At 42.9% G+C, this 24661-nt stretch overlaps 1 protein-coding gene across 9 annotated transcripts in view; it reads left to right on the forward strand.

Moving 5' to 3' along the window:
- The window catches only part of caskin1 (CASK interacting protein 1), a 647172-nt gene that overhangs the window by 561136 nt on the left and 61375 nt on the right, over positions 1-24661 (forward strand). For all 9 annotated transcript variants that reach the window (XM_043711208.2, XM_087997968.1, XM_043711209.2 and 6 more), the window contains 2 exons: positions 5092-5176; positions 18214-18311. In XM_043711208.2, coding sequence (XP_043567143.2) covers positions 5092-5176; positions 18214-18311 — 183 coding nt within the window. The remainder of the gene's footprint in view (positions 1-5091; positions 5177-18213; positions 18312-24661) is intronic.

Consider the following 24661-nt stretch of genomic DNA (forward strand, 5'->3'; position numbering starts at 1 on the left):
ACAGGGTTGTCATGACAACTAATCCCAAAGACCTTGATCAGAATCAGCCAGGGAAAGCTGCTGCTGGGTCACTATGGCCAGGCTTCCCATAGGAGCTGAAATCTTGGGGTCAGGAGCTCAGAGGCAGCTGTGACCATTGAGAAACACCAAGTGCATTATAACAGCCGCGCCCTTGCCCTAGCTGGCAACCCACTGAGCAGTCACTATGGGCTCACAATGGGGAAAGGTTTGGGAAGCACTGTGCTACTTGCCGTTGGCATTTGTGTTTGAGCTCACCATCCAAGGCCAGCCCTGAGCCTGTCCATATGTGACAGGCCAGATTGATTCTGGAATGAACCCTCAGTGTCTGTAATGCTGTATACAACATGCACATGAACCCATAATTATTTCCTTCATCTTTTCATATCTCTCCTGCTGCCTGTTTGGCCATGCCCGCCATTATGGGCTTTGTTGTGAGTCATTTTCTCTATGACAACCTGGGCTGATTACCTTATGTGATGGGGGTGGGGACACCTCAGCAGCTCTCTGCAGTGTTACCAAGATAAAATACTCTGTAGCATTGGGGAATAGGAGTTCAGAAGCTAGGAGGTTGGAAACACTGCAACACTGGAGTAGAAACAAAGCCAGAGATCTATATCCCTTCACTTTCTCTAACACGGTTGATGAATAATCATCCTTTGATCAGTAAGCTGATGAGTTGCCAATCTGGACATGATTGCTTCAATTTTGGAAGCTTTAAGATGCCAATTAAAAACTCATTATCCAATTGGTGGGGAGTCAGTGCTGGCAACCAATAGAAATTTAGTGATTGGGGAATAGATTAAAAAGAAACAGGAGGTTTAGAATAAGAAAAATAGAAATTTAGTGATGATTTATCAACCTCCTGCCTGCAGTATACAATAGGAATAGGCAACAATTGAAGATGACTTCATTTCATATTTAACTGCCTCTGAATACCATTATGATTACTGACATAGCTACACAATCTGGGGCTATTGTGGCATAAATGGTAGTGTCCTTATGTCTGAGCCGAGAAATTGGGTTGAAGTCCCACCCACTCCAAAAGTGGTAATAATGTTTTTGAACAGGTTGGTTGAAAAAATAGCCATGTGATCTGAAATACATGGGGTTTCAATTCTGTAAATTATAGATATTCCTTTCCCAGAGAGAGTTTATCTTCTAGACTGATCAGACAAATTGCAACGTGACTCAATTAAGGTCACAGAAACTATACACATTGTCACTGTCGTTACCTGTGTTGCTATTTAAAATAGACTGTCCCTCAGAGGATGCCTGTGTCCCTAACTTGAAGCTAGAAGGCCCAGGTTGAAGTCCCACCAGCTCCAGAGGTATGTCATAAACAGGTTGATTCGAAAGTATGTAGACTGTCCTTTAATGGTTTGGACCCTTTAACTAAAACCCTCTCCAAATGCATCATGTTAACAGTAGTATGGATGATTTGCCAGGTTTTTGTAATGTTTTGATCACCACTCACAGATAACATAACAGGAATGTGGATGAGCCTTTAAGGGAAATTAATGTACATTAAGGCTTAAAATGTGCTGCCCCCTTATAAAATCCTCATTCTGACCACAAACTTCATCAATGCTTCTGCCTTCCCAAACTAAGGGAGCCTTAAAATATCTTCTTATTTGGAAGCGTGGAAGCAGAATGTTTATTTAGAGAGTGACATAAACATTAGATTGTGCGAAATTTTGATTAGATTGCACGATGACCCCCCAGTCAGTACCATCGAGGAAGATGGCAAGCAAATATTGTATCATGTAGTCTGCTCTTCTAAATGGTTGGGATGTGCAGGCCAGTGCGAAATGTGCTACTGCAAGGCTTGAGGCTCATTGAGAGTTGGTGGGGAGGGTGGGGAGGGGGGAGGATAGTGGTGGTGGTGGTGGAGGGAAGGTTGGAGCACTGGGGTGGTGTGGAGACAGCTTCATGCAAGACTCAGTGCTGGCCTAATAGCATCCTGTCCCATTTAGAGAGGAACCAGCCTCAGTCTTTAACATCTAAAAGCTGCTGCAATTCTCTTGGAGATGTTTGGCTTAAAGGTTCGGGGCAGCAATGGAGCTGCGCTGATTATCAAAGGCAGCTCCACACAGTCATCAGCTCCTTGGCTTATGACCATCAACTTACCAATGTCCCCACTTTAAAACGATTGTAATTTTAACCATTCGATACATGAATGTTTCCTGTACTTACGAATGGCTGCTTTATATTGTGCTGCCTTGTGCTGCAACTTGTGTACAAATCAACTCAGAGGTGGGCTCGAGAACAGAGCTCATTCACCACTCAGGGACTGCCTGTATTATCAGCCAAATGTTTGTCACTTCCTATTGTATAGTCGTGGCATAATAAACACTCCAGAAGCAGACGATTGGGAAATAAGATGTTGTGAATGTATTGTTGGGTTCCTAATCAGACCTGGACCAAAACTCCAGAAACATGAGCTGAAAATCACACTGTCACAGCTGGGGAAAATCTAAATTCAATTAATAAATCTGGAATAAAATATGAGCCTCAGTAATAGTAATCAGGAAACTACCAGATTATTGTAAAAACCCATCTGGCTCCCTGATCTGTTTCAGAGGTGGAAACCTGTCATCCTTACCCTGTCTGGCCTACATGTGACTCTAGACCCACAGCAATGTGGTTTACTCACTGAAATAACCTCGCAAGCTACTCAGTTCAAGGGCAGTTACGGATGGACAGCAATTGCTAGACTTGCCAGACACCCTCAAAGGTGTAAAGGAGTAGTCAGTGGGTTCTACATTGTAAGAGGCAAGGCATAACAGAGACCAATGGTTAGTACATTGGCTTTTGTGACAAATCGACCATTTATAAGGTCATGTTTACCATCCCCAGGTAGCAGTTATTGCTCATCTTGTGTTTATAAGAAGAAAAAATATAGGAAGAGGAAGAGGACATTTCAGCATGTTCCACGATTCAGTACAATATTCCACTGCAGAAAATGTGTTGCTGGAAAAGCGCAGCAGGTCAGGCAGCATCCAAGGAGCAGGAGAATCGACGTTTCGGGCATGAGCCCTTCTTCAGGACGTTTCTCCTGCTCCTTGGATGCTGCCTGACCTGCTGCGCTTTTCCAGCAACACATTTTCAGCTCTGCTCTCCAGCATCTGCAGTCCTCACTTTCTCCTAGAATATTCCACTGCAACCTAACTTTCCTATCCAATTCCCAAATTCCTTGATTTCCTTCACGAACAACAATCTCAGTCTTGATTATACCCAACAACTGAACATCCACAGCTTTCTAGGGGAGAGAATTCCAAAGATTCACAACCTTTCTGAGTGAAGAAATTTCTCCTCAACTCAGTCTTAAAGGCCGATTTATCCTGAAACGCTGCATTCTAGACTCTCCAGGAAGGAAAAATAGCCTCTCAGCACCTACCCTGTAAAACCCTCCCAGGATCTCATATGTTTGCATGATGTGAGAAACAAAGCTCACACACTTCAATAATTGCAGTCCGAGACAAAATCTGAATCAGTAGTGTCCTTTATTTTACTCTTGCAAGAGGGTGTGATGTCCAGAGACATACACACCCCAAATTCAATTAATACACATAATTTATATATTTTGGTTTCTTTTGTTTTAAATTGCTCCTCCCCTGTTTACATCTTCCACTTCCCTAAGACCGGCACCCATTACTCCCGTTTATCTCTTGCCTTATCCGGCCTTGTCTGTGACAAAATGCTTATATCTGGCCTCACAAGGCCATTTGACCTCTTCCCGCTGTAGGTCATTGTTAGGCATATTCTTTCTTCATCATTATCTACTCCCTCCATCTGTACCTTCCCCTGATCCTTATGACCCTTTTAATTGCGGTTTGTTCCTATGTTTCTGTAAAAGTGGGAAACAGACGTTTATACCTACTGTTTGTACAGGTGTATCTAGCTTAACTTGCTCCCCTCACAACATCTTATCTATTCGCCTGTAATATCTACCATTGTTTTGCAGTCACGTTTCATTCTGGCATACAATTTTAGCTAATACAAAAACAATTATGTATTTCCTCCACATAGGTTCCATTCTTGTTGACTCAGCTCTTGGCTAAAACAATTACACACTGGTGTGAGTTCATTTACTTTGTATAAGTAAATGGAATTGCAGAAGTAACACTATTTTTCCCACATCCCACAATGAGATCACCTCTCATCATTTTAAATACCAGCATAGGCCCCTCCCATTCAATCTCTCCTCATAGAATAGTGGTCTCATTGCAAGAATCAACCTAGTGAATCTTTGACGCATCCTCTCTGAGGCAAGTATGGAGTATACTGCGCAGTACTGAAGATGTGGTCTCACCAAGGATCTACATTGCATTATTTCCTCGACCTAAATAGTCCTTAATTTCACAACAATGAACAGGACTCCCATGGACACCAATGCACATAAGGATGGTAGGTTTTGGATCCCTGAGGATATGAGTGAACCAGATGGATTTTCACTCCAGTCTGACAACAGGATCACTTTTGTGATTGAATGTCCAAACTTCCCATGGTGAGATTTGAACTGCTATTCTCTGGGATGCCTGGCCTGTAGCATAATCATTGAGCAAATGTACCAACACATTATATATCAATAGAACTTCATCACCTTTTACAATCCCTTATACATGTGCAACTTCCTAATCCAAAGCTATTGCCTTTGTGTAAGTGATGACTTTCATTTACCCTCCATATGCTTTCTGATGCTACAGACTAAACGTGTAACCACCTGAGAGAATGTCTGTGACTTTAAGGAGAAAGGGGATTTAGCACACGGAAAGCAATTCAGTCACCAGGAGCTGTCTCGATGTCGCGCAACATAGAGCTATCCCTTAAATAGCAACCAAACTGAAGGGAAGCTGTTTTTGCAGACATTGTGACAGAATGGGAACACGCTGAAGTGCCCTGAGCTGTTGTAACCACAACTGTTTCTGAAAAAAAACTTCCATCCATCCTCTGCTGTGTCTCTTTAACCTGGAAAGATTCTTTTTATTAAGATGCCAACAATCATTGTCGATGCCGTCAGTGGCTCTGCCAGAACAAACCTGAGCTGTTGTCTTTTTATAAATATTACAGTTACTACAAACAGTGCTAACTCCGAAGGGATCCGCACCAGAGACTGCAGGAGGTGAAGGAGTCACCAAGTCAGAGCAGCCTGCAGGTAGGCCTTGAGCTTTGGGCCTTTTCAGTAAAGTGCAAGTGAAACTGTTCGCTGCATCATTTAAAATGTCTTCAGTGGGGACACAAAGTGGGAAATGAGTGAACAACCTGCAGCATGTTATTTGTGTTCCATTCCATTTATGAGGAGACTGACAGATTGGTGAGTATATGCACTGCAAGGAATGGACTCAGATGTCACTGTTTATACATGAGCTCTGATGTAGTAAGATAATATAAATGAGCAATTTATGATAAGACATTGCATTGATGAGATTTATTGTGTATTACTGGGAGATTTAATTTGTCACAAAGATAACTTTAATCACTTTTAAAAATTAATGTATTTGATTCATGCTGCGGTAAATGGGTGCCTGAACTTCTTACTGCTGCATGCCAATTCCTCCTCACCTCTCCCCTAAGATGAGGATAACTTCACCAGCCACCTGGTGTGTGACTTGACATGATGGAATATATGCATTGATTTTGGGAATAATTCCAGTTCAATTAATAAGGTAAATAAGCTGCATTTGCTTTTCTCTCTTTTTACTGCTTCAGAAAGTGGGAGCTATTTCATAAGCAACTCACATGTCCTCGCACCTTTCTTCATGTGGTAGTGTTGACCAGTTACTTCACCTGGAGAGGCATTGCGGTGATCATTGTACTGCCTTGCCACAAGAGATGCTGGATGCCAGATTTTCTAACTATCACCACCACTGTCTGCACCCTGCAGCCAGTGATACTCTGGCCAACTATTCCCAATCACAAGTTATTGCTCAAGCAAAGCTTGACTCTAGTAACTCCTGCTGGAAGGTGCACACTGCAAGTGCATGGGGCTATGAGAATGGAGTGGTAATGTCACTGGATAGTCTGTACCTAATGTTCTGGAGCTACAGGTTCAAATCCCACTTTGGCAGCTGGTGGTAATAGAATTAAATTAATCTTTAATCTAGAATTAAAAGCTGTAATAGAATCATTAAACTCACCTTCATCAATGTTAAAACTCAACTGAGGGACACTTATCATCTTGACCTTGCCTGGACTTAACTTGAGATTCTAGGTCCACAGCATTGTGGTTGACTCTTTACCATCTTTTGAAATGGTCCGAAGACACTATTCCATTCAAGGGAAATTAGGGATGAACAATAAATGCTGAACTTGCCAGAGATGCCTACATGTCATGAAAGAATGAATGCAAGTACAGGCAGACATGGAGGCCTTATCATTCATCTCAGAAATTCACCAAACGTCCTTAGACAGCACCTTCCAACCCCTGACCACTTCCATCTAGAAGGACAAGGGCAGCAAGTACTTGGAAACACCACCACCTGCAAGTTCCCCTCCAAGCCACTCACCACCCTGACTTGGAAATATACTGCTGTTCCTTTACAGATGTTGGGTCAAAATCCTGGATTATGGGTCAACCCACACCAAGTGGACTACAATGATTCAAGAAGACAGCTCACCACCACCTTCTCAAGGGCAATTAAGGATGGGCTGTCAATGCTGGCCAACCAATGATGGCCAAGTCCCACAAATGAATTTTAAAAAGTCTCAGAAGTGTGCATTTGGATGATGTGCCAGTGGGCAGCTATTACCAATGGAAATGTACATGCACATTCATCATTCCAGCTGATTGATCATGCTGGATAAGTCAGACCCTCGAGTGAATAGATTGATAGACCAGAAATTTTATTTTTGAAGTTTGGTCAGCCAGAGAACATGGTTCACGCAATGGTGCCAATGTACTTTAAAATAGATAACATAAGTTTATTCCACAATGAAATAAATAAAACAAAGCTCTGTATGTGTGACAACCTGGAAAGATTGTATCATAAGCATCAAAAAGAAAGCTTTAACCCTTATTCCCAGCAATGTTCTTTACAGATACTCAACCCCTGTTAGGTAAGATGCTTACCTTCTCTCTCTAATTTCTTACTTAACTGACGAGATTGTAACATTTTCTCTTGGTGATTTTCTGTACATTCACCAGATGTGGTTGGTTCTGTATCTCCCCAAGATACATATTCTCACTGAACTTAGGTGCATTTTCCAGTTACATTGACTGCTTTGCAGCTGCTGAACAGCATATGTAGTGGTATCTTTTTCTTCTGAGCTCAATCTTCTAGCCACTGATCTCTTTCTTTTCTGATTTGTAAAAGTTCAAGTTAGTAAGTTTGCAGATGACACCAAAATTGGAGGTGTAGTGGACAGCAAAGAGGGTTACCTCAGATTACAACAGGATCTGGACCAGATGGGCCAGTGGGCTGAGAAGTGGCAGATGGAGTTTAATTCAGATAAATGTGAGGTGCTGCATTTTGGGAAAGCAAATCTTAGCAGGACTTATACACTTAATGGTAAGGTCTTAGGGTGTGTTGCTGAACAAAGAGACCTTGGAGTGCAGGTTCATAGCTCCTTGAAAGTGGAGTCGCAGGTAGATAGGATAGTGAAGAAGGCATTTGGTATGCTTTCTTTTATTGGTCAGAGATTGAGTACAGGGGTTGGGAGGTCATGTTGCAGCTGTACAGGACGTTGGTTAGGGCACTGTTGGAATATTGGGTGCAATTCTGGTCTCCTTCCTATCGGAAAGATATTGTGAAACTTGAAAGGGTTCAGAAAAGATTTGCAAGGATGCTGCCAGGGTTGGAGGATCTGAGCTACAGGGAGAGGCTGAACAGGCTGGGGCTGTTTTCCCTGGAGCGTCGGAGGCTGAGGGGTGACCTTATAAAGGTTTACAAAATTATGAGGGGCATGGATAGGATAAATAGACAAAGTCTTTTCCCTGGGGTCGGGGACTCCAGAACTAGAGGGCATAGGTTTAGGGTGAGAGGGGAAAGATATAAAAGAGACCTAACGGGCAACGTTTTCACGCAGAGGGTGGTCCGTGTATGGAATGAGCTGCCAGAGAATGTGGTGGAGGCTGATACAATTGCAACATTTAAGAGGCATCTGGATGGGTATGTGAATAGGAAGGGTTTGGAGGAATATGGGCCGGGTGCTGGCAAGTGGGACTAGATTGGGTTGGGATATCTGGTCGGCATGGACGGGTTGGACCGAAGGGTCTGTTTCCATGCTGTACATCTCTATGACTCTAACTTAGTTCAACTTAGTCTGACCAGGTAGCTTGTCTAGTTATTTAGCCTAAGTTGCATGTTTTATTGAAAACACTGTCTTCACCAAATTATGAAAGAAATTGTTTCTGGCCCTTTATAAAACCTTCAGAGAACTAAACATCAAAAATCCATTTTCCTCTAATTTAGAATACAAGTTCCCCCAAAATAATAATACTCTATTATAAACATTCATCACAAAATTAAAACGGTATCTTTAAAAGGCATTTTGATTTTCGATTAAAATTTTTTCATTACTATTTGCAGTTAACTTTAAATGCGATAATATTTTTACATTAACCACACAATGATATTCTATGCATGTTCATGTTGTTTGTCTCAATATTTGCTCTTAAATTCACATCCACCACAGTATTATCTCTTTTTTCTACACCACAAATGTCTCTTGAAATATCGTTACATTCAGAGTTATGGGTTAACTGCTGTAAAGTGGGACTAGTGCAGATTTAGAGTAGTTCTGAAAAGCAGGCCTAAGTGAGCCAAAGGGTTTCTTCTACACTGTATGATTCTAATAATGGTTTTCAAAATGTATGGTTTTAACATTAAACTGTGACAAAACAGTTCTCAGGTTGTTATAAAATTATTCAAGGAAGCTGAAGATCATGTAACTTACAGCCTTTGCAGAAATGCTGAATATATAGATTTCAAAATGTTGCAGAGCCAACACCAGGTTTAGTGTCTGTTTCTCCACTGATGAATATTTCTGTTGGCACAAATTCAATTCTGTAGAGAAATAACTGAGTATTTGGGTGGCCTGGTGGCTCAGTGGTTAGAGCTACTGTCTCATAGCATCAAAGACTTGGGTTCAATTCCACCCTCAGGCGATTGTCTGCATGGAGTTTGTACATACTTCCCATTTCTACATTGACTTCTTCCGCATGCTATGGTTTCCTCCTATGGTCTAAACATGTGCAGGTTAGGTGGATTGGTCACGCTGAGTTGCTGATAGTATCTAAGGGTGTGCTGGCTAAGCGGATTAGCAATGGAAAATGCAGGATTACAGGTTAGGTTAGGGCTCTGAGGGGGATGCTGTTTGGAGGGTCAGTGGGTTGAATGGCCTGCTTTCAGACTGCAGGGATTCTAGTTATTCAATGCCCATTTTGACCTTCAATCAAAGCACTGCACCAACTCTGACATTGCTGACATCAACAGCCAGGTTGAACAGCTTGGCATAATTTGATGCCTCTAAAACTGCTATGGTAGTCTAGACAGCATTCAAGTTGTCAAAGACACTTTGAAATTCTGTTGACAATTCAAATTTTTAGCCTTTCTTTAACAAGCTTGTCAAAGGAACCATTAAAGTTCTGAAGATTGGAATGAACTTTCAATAATAACCTAATTTTATGTTTTGTCTTTGGCATGAGAAAATCCAAGATATCCCTTGTATTTTGCTCTATTAAGAGCTACTTGGTATTGTCCCACAGAGTGACCCAAATAAGTTACTTTGGCTGATCCACTTTTAATCAAATTTATGACCAAATGGTCTCTTTGTACTCAAACAATTTGTTTAAGTGTTGTCAACATTTTTCTTCGGTTTGACTAAATACCTCTGTATACAACACAATTAGATAATCCTTTGATAATCTTGTTGTTTTCTTGTTGCTGCATCCTCTCATTCAAGTCATATAACTTTAATAATGATAAAATTTATCCGGTGTGACAAAATCTGATATTTCTTGGGCTGTATCAGTTAAAAAGAACTTACTGTTTCCCTTTGAAAAAGTCAAATTTTGAAAAAAACCATCCTTGTCCAGTCATCACAATGCAATTCTTCAACTGTAAAATCAGATATGAATCCAGCTTTATTACTCTGTTGATTTTGTGATTTTCATCATACAATTATCATGATCCATTTAGTTTCAGCAACATCACAATAAGTGAGCTCCACCTACTATTTCTCAGTGCAATAACATCATTGGGCATTATGAATTTGAGTTCTTCTCTTTCTTTGGCTAACATCTCTAGATTGAGTCAATAAGTATATTGTTTGATGGGTAATATATCCCCTACATTAATATGATACATAGCAAAGAATATTTTCCTGTCCTGTTTACAAAAATTGGTTTATTAGTTTATTTGTCTGTGTAGCTTGAGTAAGAAACTGTGTTATTTTTCTGGAATAATAATCTGCCTAACTTTCCCAGCATCTCCATATTATCTTTAGATATTAGATTAGATACCCTCCAGTGTGGAAACAGGCCCTTTGGCCCAACTAGTCCACACCGACATTCCGAACAGTAAACCACCCAGACTCATTTCCCTCTGACTAATGTACCCAACACTATGTGCAAATTAGTGTGGCCAATTCACCTGACCTGCACATCTTTGGATGGTGGGAGGAAACCTGCACAGACACAGGGAGCATGTGCAAACTCCACACAAACAGTCGCCCGAGGGCAGTAGTGCTAACCACTGAGCCACTGTGCCACCCTTATCAAATCGTTTCTTATTTCTCTAATTATCCGAATTTAGTTACTACATTTTTCATCACTGTAAAGACACCTCTGTTTTGAGGATCCTCCCTGTCATAATATCATTAATACATCAACATGACATACTCGTTGATTTTCTTTTCCTGGCTGAAGTATTCACGACATTTTTCACATCATTAAATTTCTTTTTGATTTGATAAGGTCCAATGAACCTTACTTTTAGTGGCTTCCCAGAGACAGAAAAGAGTATTAACAGGTAAGTGTATTAACATCTTCTCTCCAATGACAAGATTCTGAGTTTTGCACTTTTTTTTATCTGCTCTCAATTTCCTTTGTGTGTTGAACATTTTTTTTGGCCAACTCATATGTTTTCCTGAGAGATTTGACACACAGGTTGAAAGTGTAATATGTGAGCTTTGGTTTATACATTTTTCTTTAATTTATTTAAGGGGTCCTCTCACCTCATATCTTTAAAAAATGATGGAATCCTCTGGACTCATTAGGGGCATCCTTAATGACAAACAGTAACAAAGGAATTCCTTTTTTCCTATCATTAAGATATTCCTGACAATAAATTCTAATTGTTTTCCTTAAAGTTTGATACCATTTTTCCAATTCTTGGGATCATGGATGATAAACTAAAGACAAAAATTGTTTTATTTCCCAAGTATTAGTTATGTCTTTGAATATTTGTAACATAAATTGCACCTAAATCTTATTGTAATCAATTATTTGTTAAAACAATGAATTAATTTTTCCACTCTCATTTTGCCATAATTGTTTTCAAAGAATTTGCCTCAGGCAGTCTGGTTGAGACACCTATAATTGTTAAGAGGTAATGATTATCACACCTGGCTTTAGGTAAGGGTCCTGCCCAATCTATTAAGAGCCCTGATCAATAGTTCTTTGAAAACTGGAATCAGAATTAAAAGCACTGGTTTCATTGATAGTTTGGGTTTCCCCACAATGTATGGTGGGCTGACAAAATTTAACAACATCTTTGTATCATCTGGGCCAAGAAAAATGTTTTCATATTTTAGCAGGCATTTGCCTGGCCCTAGAGTTTATGATGCACCCATAAAATAATGTTCTGATCTTCAGGTGGAACCTGAGGAATTACTGAATCTCTCTCAATGGCTGATATTTTGATATGGTCTCTATTTCCTCATTAGCACTTTGTCTTTTAAACAATAATTCAACTGTTGATTCAGGTTTAATTTCTGAGTAGCCTGTTTGGTTCAATGTCTTCAACTCAGGATCTGCCAGTTGCATTTTCTATGAAAGAATATGCAGGTCAGCCTAATTCTCTTTACCATCATCCTTCTACTTAAGTCTTCAAAAATAGTGTCAGAAAAATTTCAATCTATTTTTTGTGGACCCATCCTCTTGCTGTCTACTTCTATGGGCCTGAGATCTAGTCACAAAACAGATAGAAACCAACCCAGGGTGTTTCTTCTGCAGTATCTCAGCTTCTTTATATGATTTACATCCTTTCTTTATGTCTCCAATTGGCATTTTTCCTTCATTGACACCTCTGAAAGACAAATTGTCAGCATCAGCGACTGACTTGCTCCAATCTCTCCAAGTCTGCATTGGTCTACATCTTTGAGTAGAAGAATAAAGAAATACCTCTTATTTCAGAACCCCTAGTTGTCTGATTGCCTTTATCATTAATTGAAGAAGTATTTGCTTGATTTACCTGAACCATCTCTCCCTTCCTGGTAGGTTCTGAGAGAACTCATTGCATCTGTACTACTGTTGCAGTTTTCAGAGCCATTTCCTTTCCTGATACTCTTTCTTCTGAGGATTCCGCAGGCATTTCTCCCACATCTAACATCCCGTAATTAGCTTTTACATATCTAGTCTTTCGATGGAAGCAAACTATCACTTTTAGATACCAATCTTTTTCCTTTATTATTCTGGTGTCCTCTGTTTGCTCCCTAAAACTGATACATTTAACATCTACATTTTCCATTCTTCCAATTGCCTTGTTGATTCTGTTCTGATTATTTTCCTTCTTGTCTGTGTGAGTTGACATAGATATCTATCAAAACTGCCACTTCGTGCTTCTTTGGTACCTGGTGCTCGTCTGAATAAGTTGTAATGGTTACTGGAATTTTTTTCAGAATACTTCCATAACCATAATTTCCCCCAAGTCCTCAAAATCTTTCTGTAACTTCAATGATTGAAACCATTGATCTTTCAGTAATTTTTTCTCTTGCAAACTCTACAAGTGTGCGGAGAGGTTTATTTTTTATGATCTTAAATTTGTTGTGGTTCTGTTCGCCGAGCTGGGAATTTGTGTTGCAGACGTTTCGTCCCCTGTCTAGGTGACATCCTCAGTGCTTGGGAGCCTCCTGTGAAGCGCTTCTGTGATCTTTCCTCTGGCATTTGTAGTGGTTTGAATCTGCCACTTCCAGTTGTCAGTTCCAGCTGTCTGTTGCAGTGGCCGGTATATTGGGTCCAGGTCGATGTGCTTATTGATTGAATCTGTGGATGAGTGCCATGCCTCTAGGAATTCCCTGGCTGTTCTCTGTTTGGCTTGTCCTATAATAGTAGTGTTGTCCCAGTCAAATTCATGTTGCTTGTCATCTGCGTGTGTGGCTACTAAGGATAGCTGGTCGTGTCATTTCGTGGCTAGTTGGTGTTCATGGATGTGGATCGTTAACTGTCTTCCTGTTTGTCCTATGTAGTGTTTTGTGCAGTCCTTGCATGGGATTTTGTACTGCACAAAAACCTAGCTGTGCCACTTCACTCTGCCCTTGCCCAAACCCTTGCTACCTTTCCCTCTGCCCAACATGATCCACAAACCACCTAAAAACAATGGCCTTACAACATCTTAATGTGTGTGTCACGAACAATGTGTCAGAGACAGTGGTGTACACAGATCACAATCCACTTACATTCTTAGAACACTATAAAGACAAGAATATGAGACTATTTTGTTGGCATCCTATGTTACACACCTTTAATTTAAAAATCGTACATGTTGCAGGTGGTAAGAATGTAATCGCAGATTTAACTGATAAAGTTGAGATTAGATTTGTATTTATTTGAAAAGAAGTTAAGGTCAACTTAGATTAAAGTTATCTATATGTTAAGATAATGTGTTTAAAGAATAGAAAAAGAAATCTTTTCATTATGATGGTTCATTTTTTCTTAAGGGGGAGGTGTTATAAAGGTGTAGAAGTGTACTATATCATTAAGAGAGTTAAAAGCTAGCTGAACTACCTGTCAGCACCAAGTGTTCTGAACAAGATACAATGTAACCTTTTGATCCAGCAGCTAGTGTAGCTGGTTACCTGGAGACAAAAAAAAATTCGAATTAGGCCAATCTGTTTAAATTATACCCCAAAAAAAACCAAACTCTAATCCAGTTTTAACTTACTAAATTGACAATATTAAAAGCCAATAACACAATCCGATACTTTGGGGGTATAAGATGGGAAAAACGTAAACAGTTGAGAGAGATCTGCTAAGCCTCCAACATCTGCAGACTGCCCGGAAAATTAGCTCTCTTAAAGGTACCTTTATCGATCAGTGACCTGTGAACCAGAAATCCCTAAGAAGAAGAAAATCTACAGAGGAAGATACAAAGGGAAGATTTGACAGCTGCCGGGTTTTGAAATTTGCATTTTAGTAAATCTTAATCAGGGGTTTATTGGACTAGTATTATAGAAAGGAAAATAAATGATAGGTTAGAGGAAAGAGTTGTAAATAGTTGTTGGTTAATTATTCTCTGTTAGACCTTTAAAATGGTGTTAATTTTTATTTCAAGTAGTGACTTTTGGGAATAGTTGTTGGCCTCTCCAATTTTCACAGATTACCGCATGGGATAAATCTTTTCTGTGTTGCTGGTTTAAATTAAACGAAGGGGTTTACCCTGTGTTGTAACATATGCTAATCACAGATTTCCAGTTAAACATAAAGGCATCATGACAGATCCCTGGGCACCTGGCATTGACTTCAAAGACTTGGTATCGATGATCACAGATATAAAGGTAAAGTTGCATAGTCTTACAGACCATAGAATTGCTCTCTTATTAAAGAAAGACAACTGGTGCTGGTTTAACCTGAATTTCTCTGCACTTCGGTTGCATCACAGCAACAGCAATGAGAGCCCCTGCTGTGGCTGGATCCAACAGTCACCCTTTCAATGATCCTGCGTGGTCAACACAGGGAACAAAGCAGGTATTTATCAGTGTGAGCAGTCAGTTCTCTACATCACTTAGAAATGACGGCTTAACATAGTCCTCTGGACAGCCGAACCAGAGCACTCTGACAATGAAGGGCCATGTAAAGCCTTGAGATCCCTTTGAGATTGGACCTTATTCCAAGAAATATATCAGCACTCATATTGCAGAGAGTTAGAGATTGCATGAAAACTAAGATTGGGACCTACCAAGCCTATCACATCCAGAAATGTCTTGGTTGCATGTAAGAACATGTTGCATTATACTTACAACTCCAAGTGATAGGATATAAGTACAGCTCCAGGAGATCTAGCATTTGTTTTGCACTTTCTGGCCAGCAGCTGCAATTTTTAAGGTCACCCTTGAAGAATTATACTTCACAGATATGACTATCTTCAACTTGCAATGACCAATGAATGACACAATCAGGAGCATTTGCAGCTCACAACAGTGGCCCTCTGGGCAATAAATGTGATGCCTTCATCCTGTGAAGGGGTAAGAAAGAACATTGGACAGTGCATGCCTTTCAGATGCACGACGATATGTTTGCACATGGTCCTGTGTAACTGCACTATTGATGTGGTCACCTCTTGATCACCATCCTGAATCCTGACCATCAGAAGTGAAGAAAAGATAACACTGACTCTGCGCAATATGGGCATGGCCACAGCCATTTCCATTCATTGTTCACATTGAGGAATTTCAGCGATTATGAAAAGCAACACAGCTCATACTTGGCACCCTCCCCGCAATATCCCATAACCTCCCAGGCACTATTGGCTCTCCCCCTTTTTACTAGATTGTCCCCTTCACCATCTTTGTCCCCTCAGCATCCCAGCTTGCTGACTCAAATCTCCAGTATCAAATCGCACCATTTTCCTACCACTGCTGTGTTCCTGTGGTAACCCTCCTTGACTTTCATTGTGCTGACCTCCTAGCCCACCCACTGACTAACTTGGACGGACAGACAGCTTCAACCCAGTGCAGACCCCTGAGCGCTGAACGTGTGCATCCCTTGACTGAACATGTGGCACTGACTGGGGACTGTAATGAGACAGGCTCTCCCCAGAGTCCTGATTGCCCAAGTGGACAACTGACTGTGGCCAAGCCATTGGACAGATTGCAGATGTTGCCTTGTCTCACTGTACTGGGACCACCTGGCTGAGAGCAGCCCAGGTCCCCACTCCACCTTTGACTTAACTGAGGATTAATCTCCAGGTCGAGTCTGGGACATTGTTGATGCCCATGCAGTGTGGGCTGCTGGCACATGCTGTCGGTGTGCAATTCACTTCAGACCGTGCCATCCGGTTTGACTGGTCACTGTGGATCAGCACAACAAGCTGCCTGTACTCAGCAAGACGCAAGTACTTTGATCCTTTAAGATGAGAGGCCAAAGTGCCAAAAGGCAGGGCAGGGATGCTGCAGGAATTGAGGTAGGCACAATGTGAGTGAGCACTAAGGGAGCAAGTGAGCGGCCCTGAGATAATGCCTAACCCCCACTGTGAGCTGGGTGTACACAGACTGTTATAGCAGCAACAATCCAATTTGTCGTTGCATTCCAAGGTGAAAAGGTGTAAGTGGATAGGAAATGTGCCTTGAGGGTGTTTAGAGACTGGCACAGGTCTATGGTTGTGAGGTGCGTGCGGTTGCTGCCCATGCAGTGTGCCCTGAATGTTGGTGCTGGGTGCCAGGACAAAGAACCAGAGGAGCCAGTCAGAGTCACCAGGTACCCACTCTGACTTACATGTTGGGAATTCTCAGTCTCAAGTCTCTGTTCTGCAGGTGGGAAACTGCAAATGGATGAAGTGAGATGAGAGATTAAAGGGCAAGATTCCATACAAATAGACATGCTCCTGCTCACCAGTGAGAATTTCAGTTCACCATCCAACACTTGATTTGGAAAAGGGGTTCTTTCTTCCCAACATCAGGAAGCTCCCTACTGGATTTCACCCCATTTCCACAAATTTCTCTCCAATGCTCACATTAATCAGGCAGAAAAGGCTTTGCCTCTATATATTGTCTAATTTTGAAATCCAATTTAACAATTAATTGTAAGACTTAGGGATCTGGTCAAGTACAAATCCACAATAGATACAAGCATGTTTAGACAAGGTTCACAGATTTATCAAGTTATTAAAAGAAGTCCAACACAAATGGCATTTTACAAAGCCGTGCACTCAGCTCATTCACAATGGAATGCCGGTCATCAGTTGATGGGAATACTGCCTGATGTAAAATTATTCTTCCACCTGTTTTCTTCACACTGTACCTTTGGAAAACAGGCCTCATTAACCCTTTCACAATGGTTTCCCCCAACTGTGGACTGGTTCAAACACATGGTTAGATTCTGTTCAACCAGCTGAGGCACATACCGTGCACGAAACCAGAACAGAGGTGCTCTCTCTATCAGGAAAGATTGGATAAGCTTGATTCTTCCTGCTTAAGGTGTGGTCAGATGGATATCTTTAACATTTGGAAAGGATTTGATGGGGTAGAATTAGAGAGCATGTTTCCATTTACAGGGAAGATGAGAACTTGGTGTGATAAATATAAGTTAATCCAACAGAAAACTCAGGAAAACCTGCTTAGAAAAACTGGGGATTACTGACACAGAGAAGAGTTGAGACTGGTAACATAGATGTGTTTGATTTTTAAAAAATATGCATTTATATAGTGCTTTGCATGACGACTGAACAGCTCACAGCATTTTGCAGCCAATTAAATACTGTTAAAGTGTAGTCACATCATACATTATTCAAACAACACAAGAGCTTATTTGCACAGAGCAAACTCCCACAGACAGCAGTGTGGATAATAACCAGATAGTTCATTATTTTTTTGTAATGTTGACCAAGAGACAAGTGTTTGCCTGAACACGGGGAAGATCTCCCCTGCTTCGAAATAGTGCCACGTAACATATTGCATCCACCAAAGCAGACAGATGCAGCCTTGGCTTAATGTCTCATCTACAAGACAGCGCCTCTGCCAATGCAGCACTGTCTCAGCATTGCATTGGAGTGGCACTGGAGTTAAACTTGAACCTAGAGCTGAGTGGCGCAGAGGCACAAGATGTGCTGAATAGAGTGATGAGTGGGAAATGAACGAATGGTTTTGCTGATAGGGTGAGATGAAGATGAGTGGGAGGAGATTCATACACCTCACAAACACCAGCGTGCAATGACCTGTTCGCACGCTGTCAAATCTGTGCAGTTCTAGTTTAGGTTTGATGCATGCACAAAGATGTAAATGTGGCCTGTTTGATATTCTCGATTTGTTTTGTTGCAGGAGCTGCCCGGCACCAGAGCGGATCCAGCTGCCCCTTGGCAGAACCACCGTACAGTGAGCCGCAGCTGAAGAAAGCTGAGGCACAGTCAGAAACGAAGGTAAGTAAGTGTGGGAGCCACCGTGATAGAGACTCTCTAAATAAAGCTGCAGTGGTTCAAAGCTGTCAGCCTTTGGTTTCCACGCCTCTCTCTTTCTTTCTCTCTCTCTCTATCTCTCTCTCTCTTTCTCTCTTTCATTTCCACACAGTTAAATCTCTGGTGAGAGCGGAGCAGGAAGACGGTGAGTAATCGTTTATTCTTGTAAAAGACTTGGATCTGCTGAAATTCCTTTCAATGAGCGGACAGACATAACCAATCCAATTTACATTGCATTTCACTTCATTGTGAGACTGATGTACAGGTTTTTCAAGTGAGTAACTGTCGCCTTTGAGAATGTGCTCTTAACCCTTCACTGACAAATGTATTTGCACGGTCCCTTCAATAAGAATGTGCCCAGTCTCCCACGGTGTCGATGGGGCTCGATGGAATCCCACAGGACCCTAAGGAGGCCAATCAGCCCATCATGTCTCTGCTCACTCTTTGAGAAAGCCATTGGCAATAATATAAAAGAGAGAGAGTTGCTTCTCAGTCTTTCTACTGACCCACTCTAGATTGTGACATGCTGTTCTTTATCCAAACGTGGCTCATGGTTGCTGTTTGTGCCGTATGAGAGCAGCCACCGAGTGACAGCTTGCCTAGCAATAAGGCCCCAAAGCCATGCCAAGAAAACAAACAGTGCATCTGCTGCTCAGGGGCTGTATTATAAAATCAAACATTCCACTTGCTGCCAATCGGTTCTCTCGGAAAGCTGAAAGACTTCCTTGTCTTTTGGATGGTTTCCCTGTAGTCAGAATGAACTTTCAGTCTCCCCTCTGGGATTGTATTTAATCATGTACTTATTGATATTATTAAGCCAAGCTGCAAAATTGGTTTCACAAGAAATGACTGATTCTCAGACGGATCGATGCCAGATTCATGTATGTTCCTGTGGCTACTTTGCTCTATTTGATGGTTTGGCTGCAGCTGCTGCTGCTAGTCCCTTTAATCTGAGTGTCTTGGTCTCATGTATATGGTACTTGACCAGTAATCCAGCAGATGTGAATCTAAATTCCACAGAGGCACATTGTGAATTCAGTTAATTAAATCTGGTAAACTTACACACTGCAGAATGACGGTGAAATCAGCCAGAATTTTGTAAACATTTAACTTGTTCATTAATGTCCTTAAGAGAATGTGTCACATCCTCAGCTGCTCCCACACAACAAACAACCAACTAAACATGTTACACACCCACCTACATGTTTACACGCACCCACACACAACAAACACCCACCTACACACATTACACACACACCTCCGCACTCACATACACCCATACACAATAAACACCCACCTCCACACTCACACACACCCACCTCCACACTCACACATACCCACACACAATAAACACCCACCTCCACACTCACACACACCCACACACAATAAACACCCACCTCCGCACTCGCACACACCCACACACAATAAACACCCACCTCCATACTCACACACACCCACACACAATAAACACCCACCTCCACACTCACACACACCCACCTCCACACTCACACATACCCACACACAATAAACACCCACCTCCATACTCACACACACCCACACACAATAAACACCCACCTCCATACTCACACACACCCACACACAATAAACACCCACCTCCACACTCACACACACCCACACACAATAAACACCCACCTCCATACTCACACACACCCACACACAATAAACACCCACCTCCACACTCACACACACCCACACACAATAAACACCCACCTCCGCACTCGCACACACCCACACACAATAAACACCCACCTCCACACTCGCACACACCCACACACAATAAACACCCACCTCCACACTCACACACACCCACACACAATAAACACCCACCTCCACACTCACACACACCCACACACAATAAACACCCACCTCCACACTCACACACACCCACACACAATAAACACCCACCTCCACACTCTCACACACCCACACACAATAAACACCCACCTCCGCACTCGCACACACCCACACACAATAAACACCCACCTCCGCACTCGCACACACCCACACACAATAAACACCCACCTCCATACTCACACACACCCACACACAATAAACACCCACCTCCACACTCACACACACCCACACACAATAAACACCCACCTCCACACTCACACACACCCATACACAATAAACACCCACCTCCACACTCGCACACACCCACACACAATAAACACCCACCTCCACACTCACACACACCCACACACAATAAACACCCACCTCCACACTCACACACACCCACACACAATAAACACCCACCTCCACACTCACACACACCCACACACAATAAACACCCACCTCCACACTCACACACACCCACACACAATAAACACCCACCTCCACACTCTCACACACCCACACACAATAAACACCCACCTCCGCACTCGCACACACCCACACACAATAAACACCCACCTCCGCACTCGCACACACCCACACACAATAAACACCCACCTCCATACTCACACACACCCACACACAATAAACACCCACCTCCACACTCACACACACCCACACACAATAAACACCCACCTCCACACTCACACACACCCACACACAATAAACACCCACCTCCATACTCACACACACCCACACACAATAAACACCCACCTCCACACTCACACACACCCACACACAATAAACACCCACCTCCACACTCACACACACCCACACACAATAAACACCCACCTCCATACTCACACACACCCACACACAATAAACACCCACCTCCACACTCACACACACCCACACACAATAAACACCCACCTCCGCACTCACACACACCCACACACAATAAACACCCACCTCCACACTCTCACACACCCACACACAATAAACACCCACCTCCACACTCACACACACCCACACACAATAAACACCCACCTCCACACTCACACACACCCACACACAATAAACACCCACCTCCACACTCACACACACCCACACACAATAAACACCCACCTCCACACTCACACACACCCATACACAATAAACACCCACCTCCACACTCACACACACCCACACACAATAAACACCCACCTCCACACTCACACACACCCACACACAATAAACACCCACCTCCACACTCACACACACCCACACACAATAAACACCCACCTCCACACTCACACACACCCACTTCCACTCTCACACACACCCACACACAATAAACACCCACCTCCACACTCACACACACCCACACACAATAAACACCCACCTCCACACTCACACACACCCACACACAATAAACACCCACCTCCACACTCACACACACCCACACACAATAAACACCCACCTCCACACTCACACACACCCACCTCCACACTCACACATACCCACACACAATAAACACCCACCTCCACACTCACACACACCCACACACAATAAACACCCACCTCCACACTCACACACACCCACACACAATAAACACCCACCTCCACACTCACACACACCCACCTCCACACTCACACATACCCACACACAATAAACACCCACCTCCACACTCACACACACCCACACACAATAAACACCCACCTCCATACTCACACACAACCACACACAATAAACACCCACCTCCACACTCACACACACCCACACACAATAAACACCCACCTCCACACTCACACACACCCACACACAATAAACACCCACCTCTGCACTCACACACACCCACACACAATAAACACCCACCTCCACACTCACACACACCCACACACAATAAACACCCACCTCCATACTCACACACAACCACACACAATAAACACTCACACACATTACACACCAACCTCCACACTCCCACACACCCACACACAATAAACACCCATCTCCACACTCACACACAATAAACACCGACTTCCACACTCACACACACCCACACACAATAAACACCCACTTTCAAACTCACACACACACACGGAATAAACACCCACTTACACACTCACCTACACCCACACACAATTAACACCCACACATATTACACACCCACCTCCACACTCACACACACCCACACACAATAAACACCTACTTCTACACTCACACACACCCACACACAATAAACACCCACCTCCACACTCTCACACACATTACACACCCACCTCCACACTCACACACAATAAACACCCACCTCCACACTCTCACACACATTACACACCCACCTCCACACTCACACACAATAAACACCCACCTCCACACTCACACATGCCCACACACAATAAACACCCACCTCCACACTCACACACACCCACACACATTACACACACACCTCTGCACTCACACACACCCACACACAGTAAACACCCACCTCCACACTCACACACGCCCACACACAATAAACACCCACCACCACACTCACACACACCCACACTCATTACACTCACACCTCTGCACTCACGCACACCCACACACAGTAAACACCCACTCATATTACACACCCACTCATATTACACACCCACTTCCACACTCTCACACACCCACACGCAATAAACACCCACCTCCACACACACCCACACACAATAAACACCCACCTCCACACTCACACACACCCACACACAATAAACTCCCACTTCCACTTTCACACACACACCCACACACAATAAACACCTACTTCCACACTCACACACAATAAACACCCACTTCCACACTCACACACACCCACACACAATAAACACTCACACATATTACACACCCACCTCTGCACTCACACACACCTATGCACAACAAACACCCACCTACACGCATTTCACACTCACCTCCACACCCACGCATACCCACACACATTACACACCCACCTCCACACTCACACCTATGCACAACAAACATCCACCTACACACATTTCACACTCACCTCCACACCCACACACAATAAACACCCACACACATTACACACCCACCTCCACAATCTCACACCCACACACATTACACATGTTCACACACACATCCACACACAATAAACACCAACACACATTACACACCCACCTACACACTCACACACACCACACACAATAAACACTCACCTACACACCCACCCACTCACACTCACACACAGTTATACCCACACACACTCTCACCCACACACACTCTCACCCACACACACTCCAAACTCACCCATACCCACACAAACAACACACGCATATTATGCACACACCCAAACATACCCACACTCACAGACTCATTACACACCTGCACACATACATTCACACTGACACACACGCCCACCTACCTACACACACACTCACACCCACCCACACCCTCACATGCCCCCCTGCACACACATACCTACAGACATTAATATCCACGCAAACCCACCTGCACAAAAACCTCCACTCACACACTCGCACCTATGCACCCATCTATATATAAACCCCCACATGCACTCTTACACAAGCCTACACATGCACACACACCAACTTACACACATATCTCTACACACATGCCTACACATCCATTCATCTGCCCACCTACACTCACACCTCTCCAACCATACACACACCCACATACCTGTACAACCCATACACCTACCAACCTATGCACCTACACACAGATGCTGACCCACTTACACAGACACACACACACATGCAGTCACTTACACACCTTTAAATACATACACTTATTTGCCCAAATATATGCATGCACACACATGCGCATACACATATCCTACTTCAGACAAATGTTGTATTCAAACACACACTTGCATGCATGCATACAAAAAAACAGAGTAATCTGCAAATTACTTAAGTGGAAAGCAGAATACAGGTTAAACAGCTGAAGTGATATTAACGTAAGACGATTGAAGACACTGTGAGAGTAAGTAATGACATCTGTAAGACATAGAGATTGTAAGATGTTGCAGTGGAGCATTGGGATGGAATATGGTTGAAATGGAAGCAGCACACACCAATAAAACCAAGCAGACTCTTGTGGTACAGAAGTGCTGGGAAAAGTGAAGAGAAACACATCGACCCCATTCTGCCAGTGGTGGCTCCAACGGCTCAAGGGTCTGAGACGTAACGGTGGTTATTTAAAAATGCTCATCCACTCAAGGTTTGGGCTGCAGTTGGATGTGACCATGTTGAGTTCTGTTTCTCTGCCAAACCAAGGCACCTTCAGTACAGTTTTGAATTCAGTACAATACATACAACAAGTGCTTGAAACTTGGACTGCAAATGGAACATGGACGAAATTCCGAGCAGGTCAGGCAACATCTGTGCAGGAAGTGACAGAAGTATCAAACTGAAATTTTTGGAGAAGGCGATAGTCACACCCCCTGAAGCAGAAAGCAGGAAGTGACTCCGCATTGG

This window comes from Chiloscyllium plagiosum, unplaced genomic scaffold (assembly GCF_037043375.1).
Source record: "Chiloscyllium plagiosum isolate Xiang-an unplaced genomic scaffold, Cpla_swu_hap1 HiC_scaffold_20, whole genome shotgun sequence".
In the NCBI taxonomy this organism is placed as follows: domain Eukaryota; kingdom Metazoa; phylum Chordata; class Chondrichthyes; order Orectolobiformes; family Hemiscylliidae; genus Chiloscyllium; species Chiloscyllium plagiosum.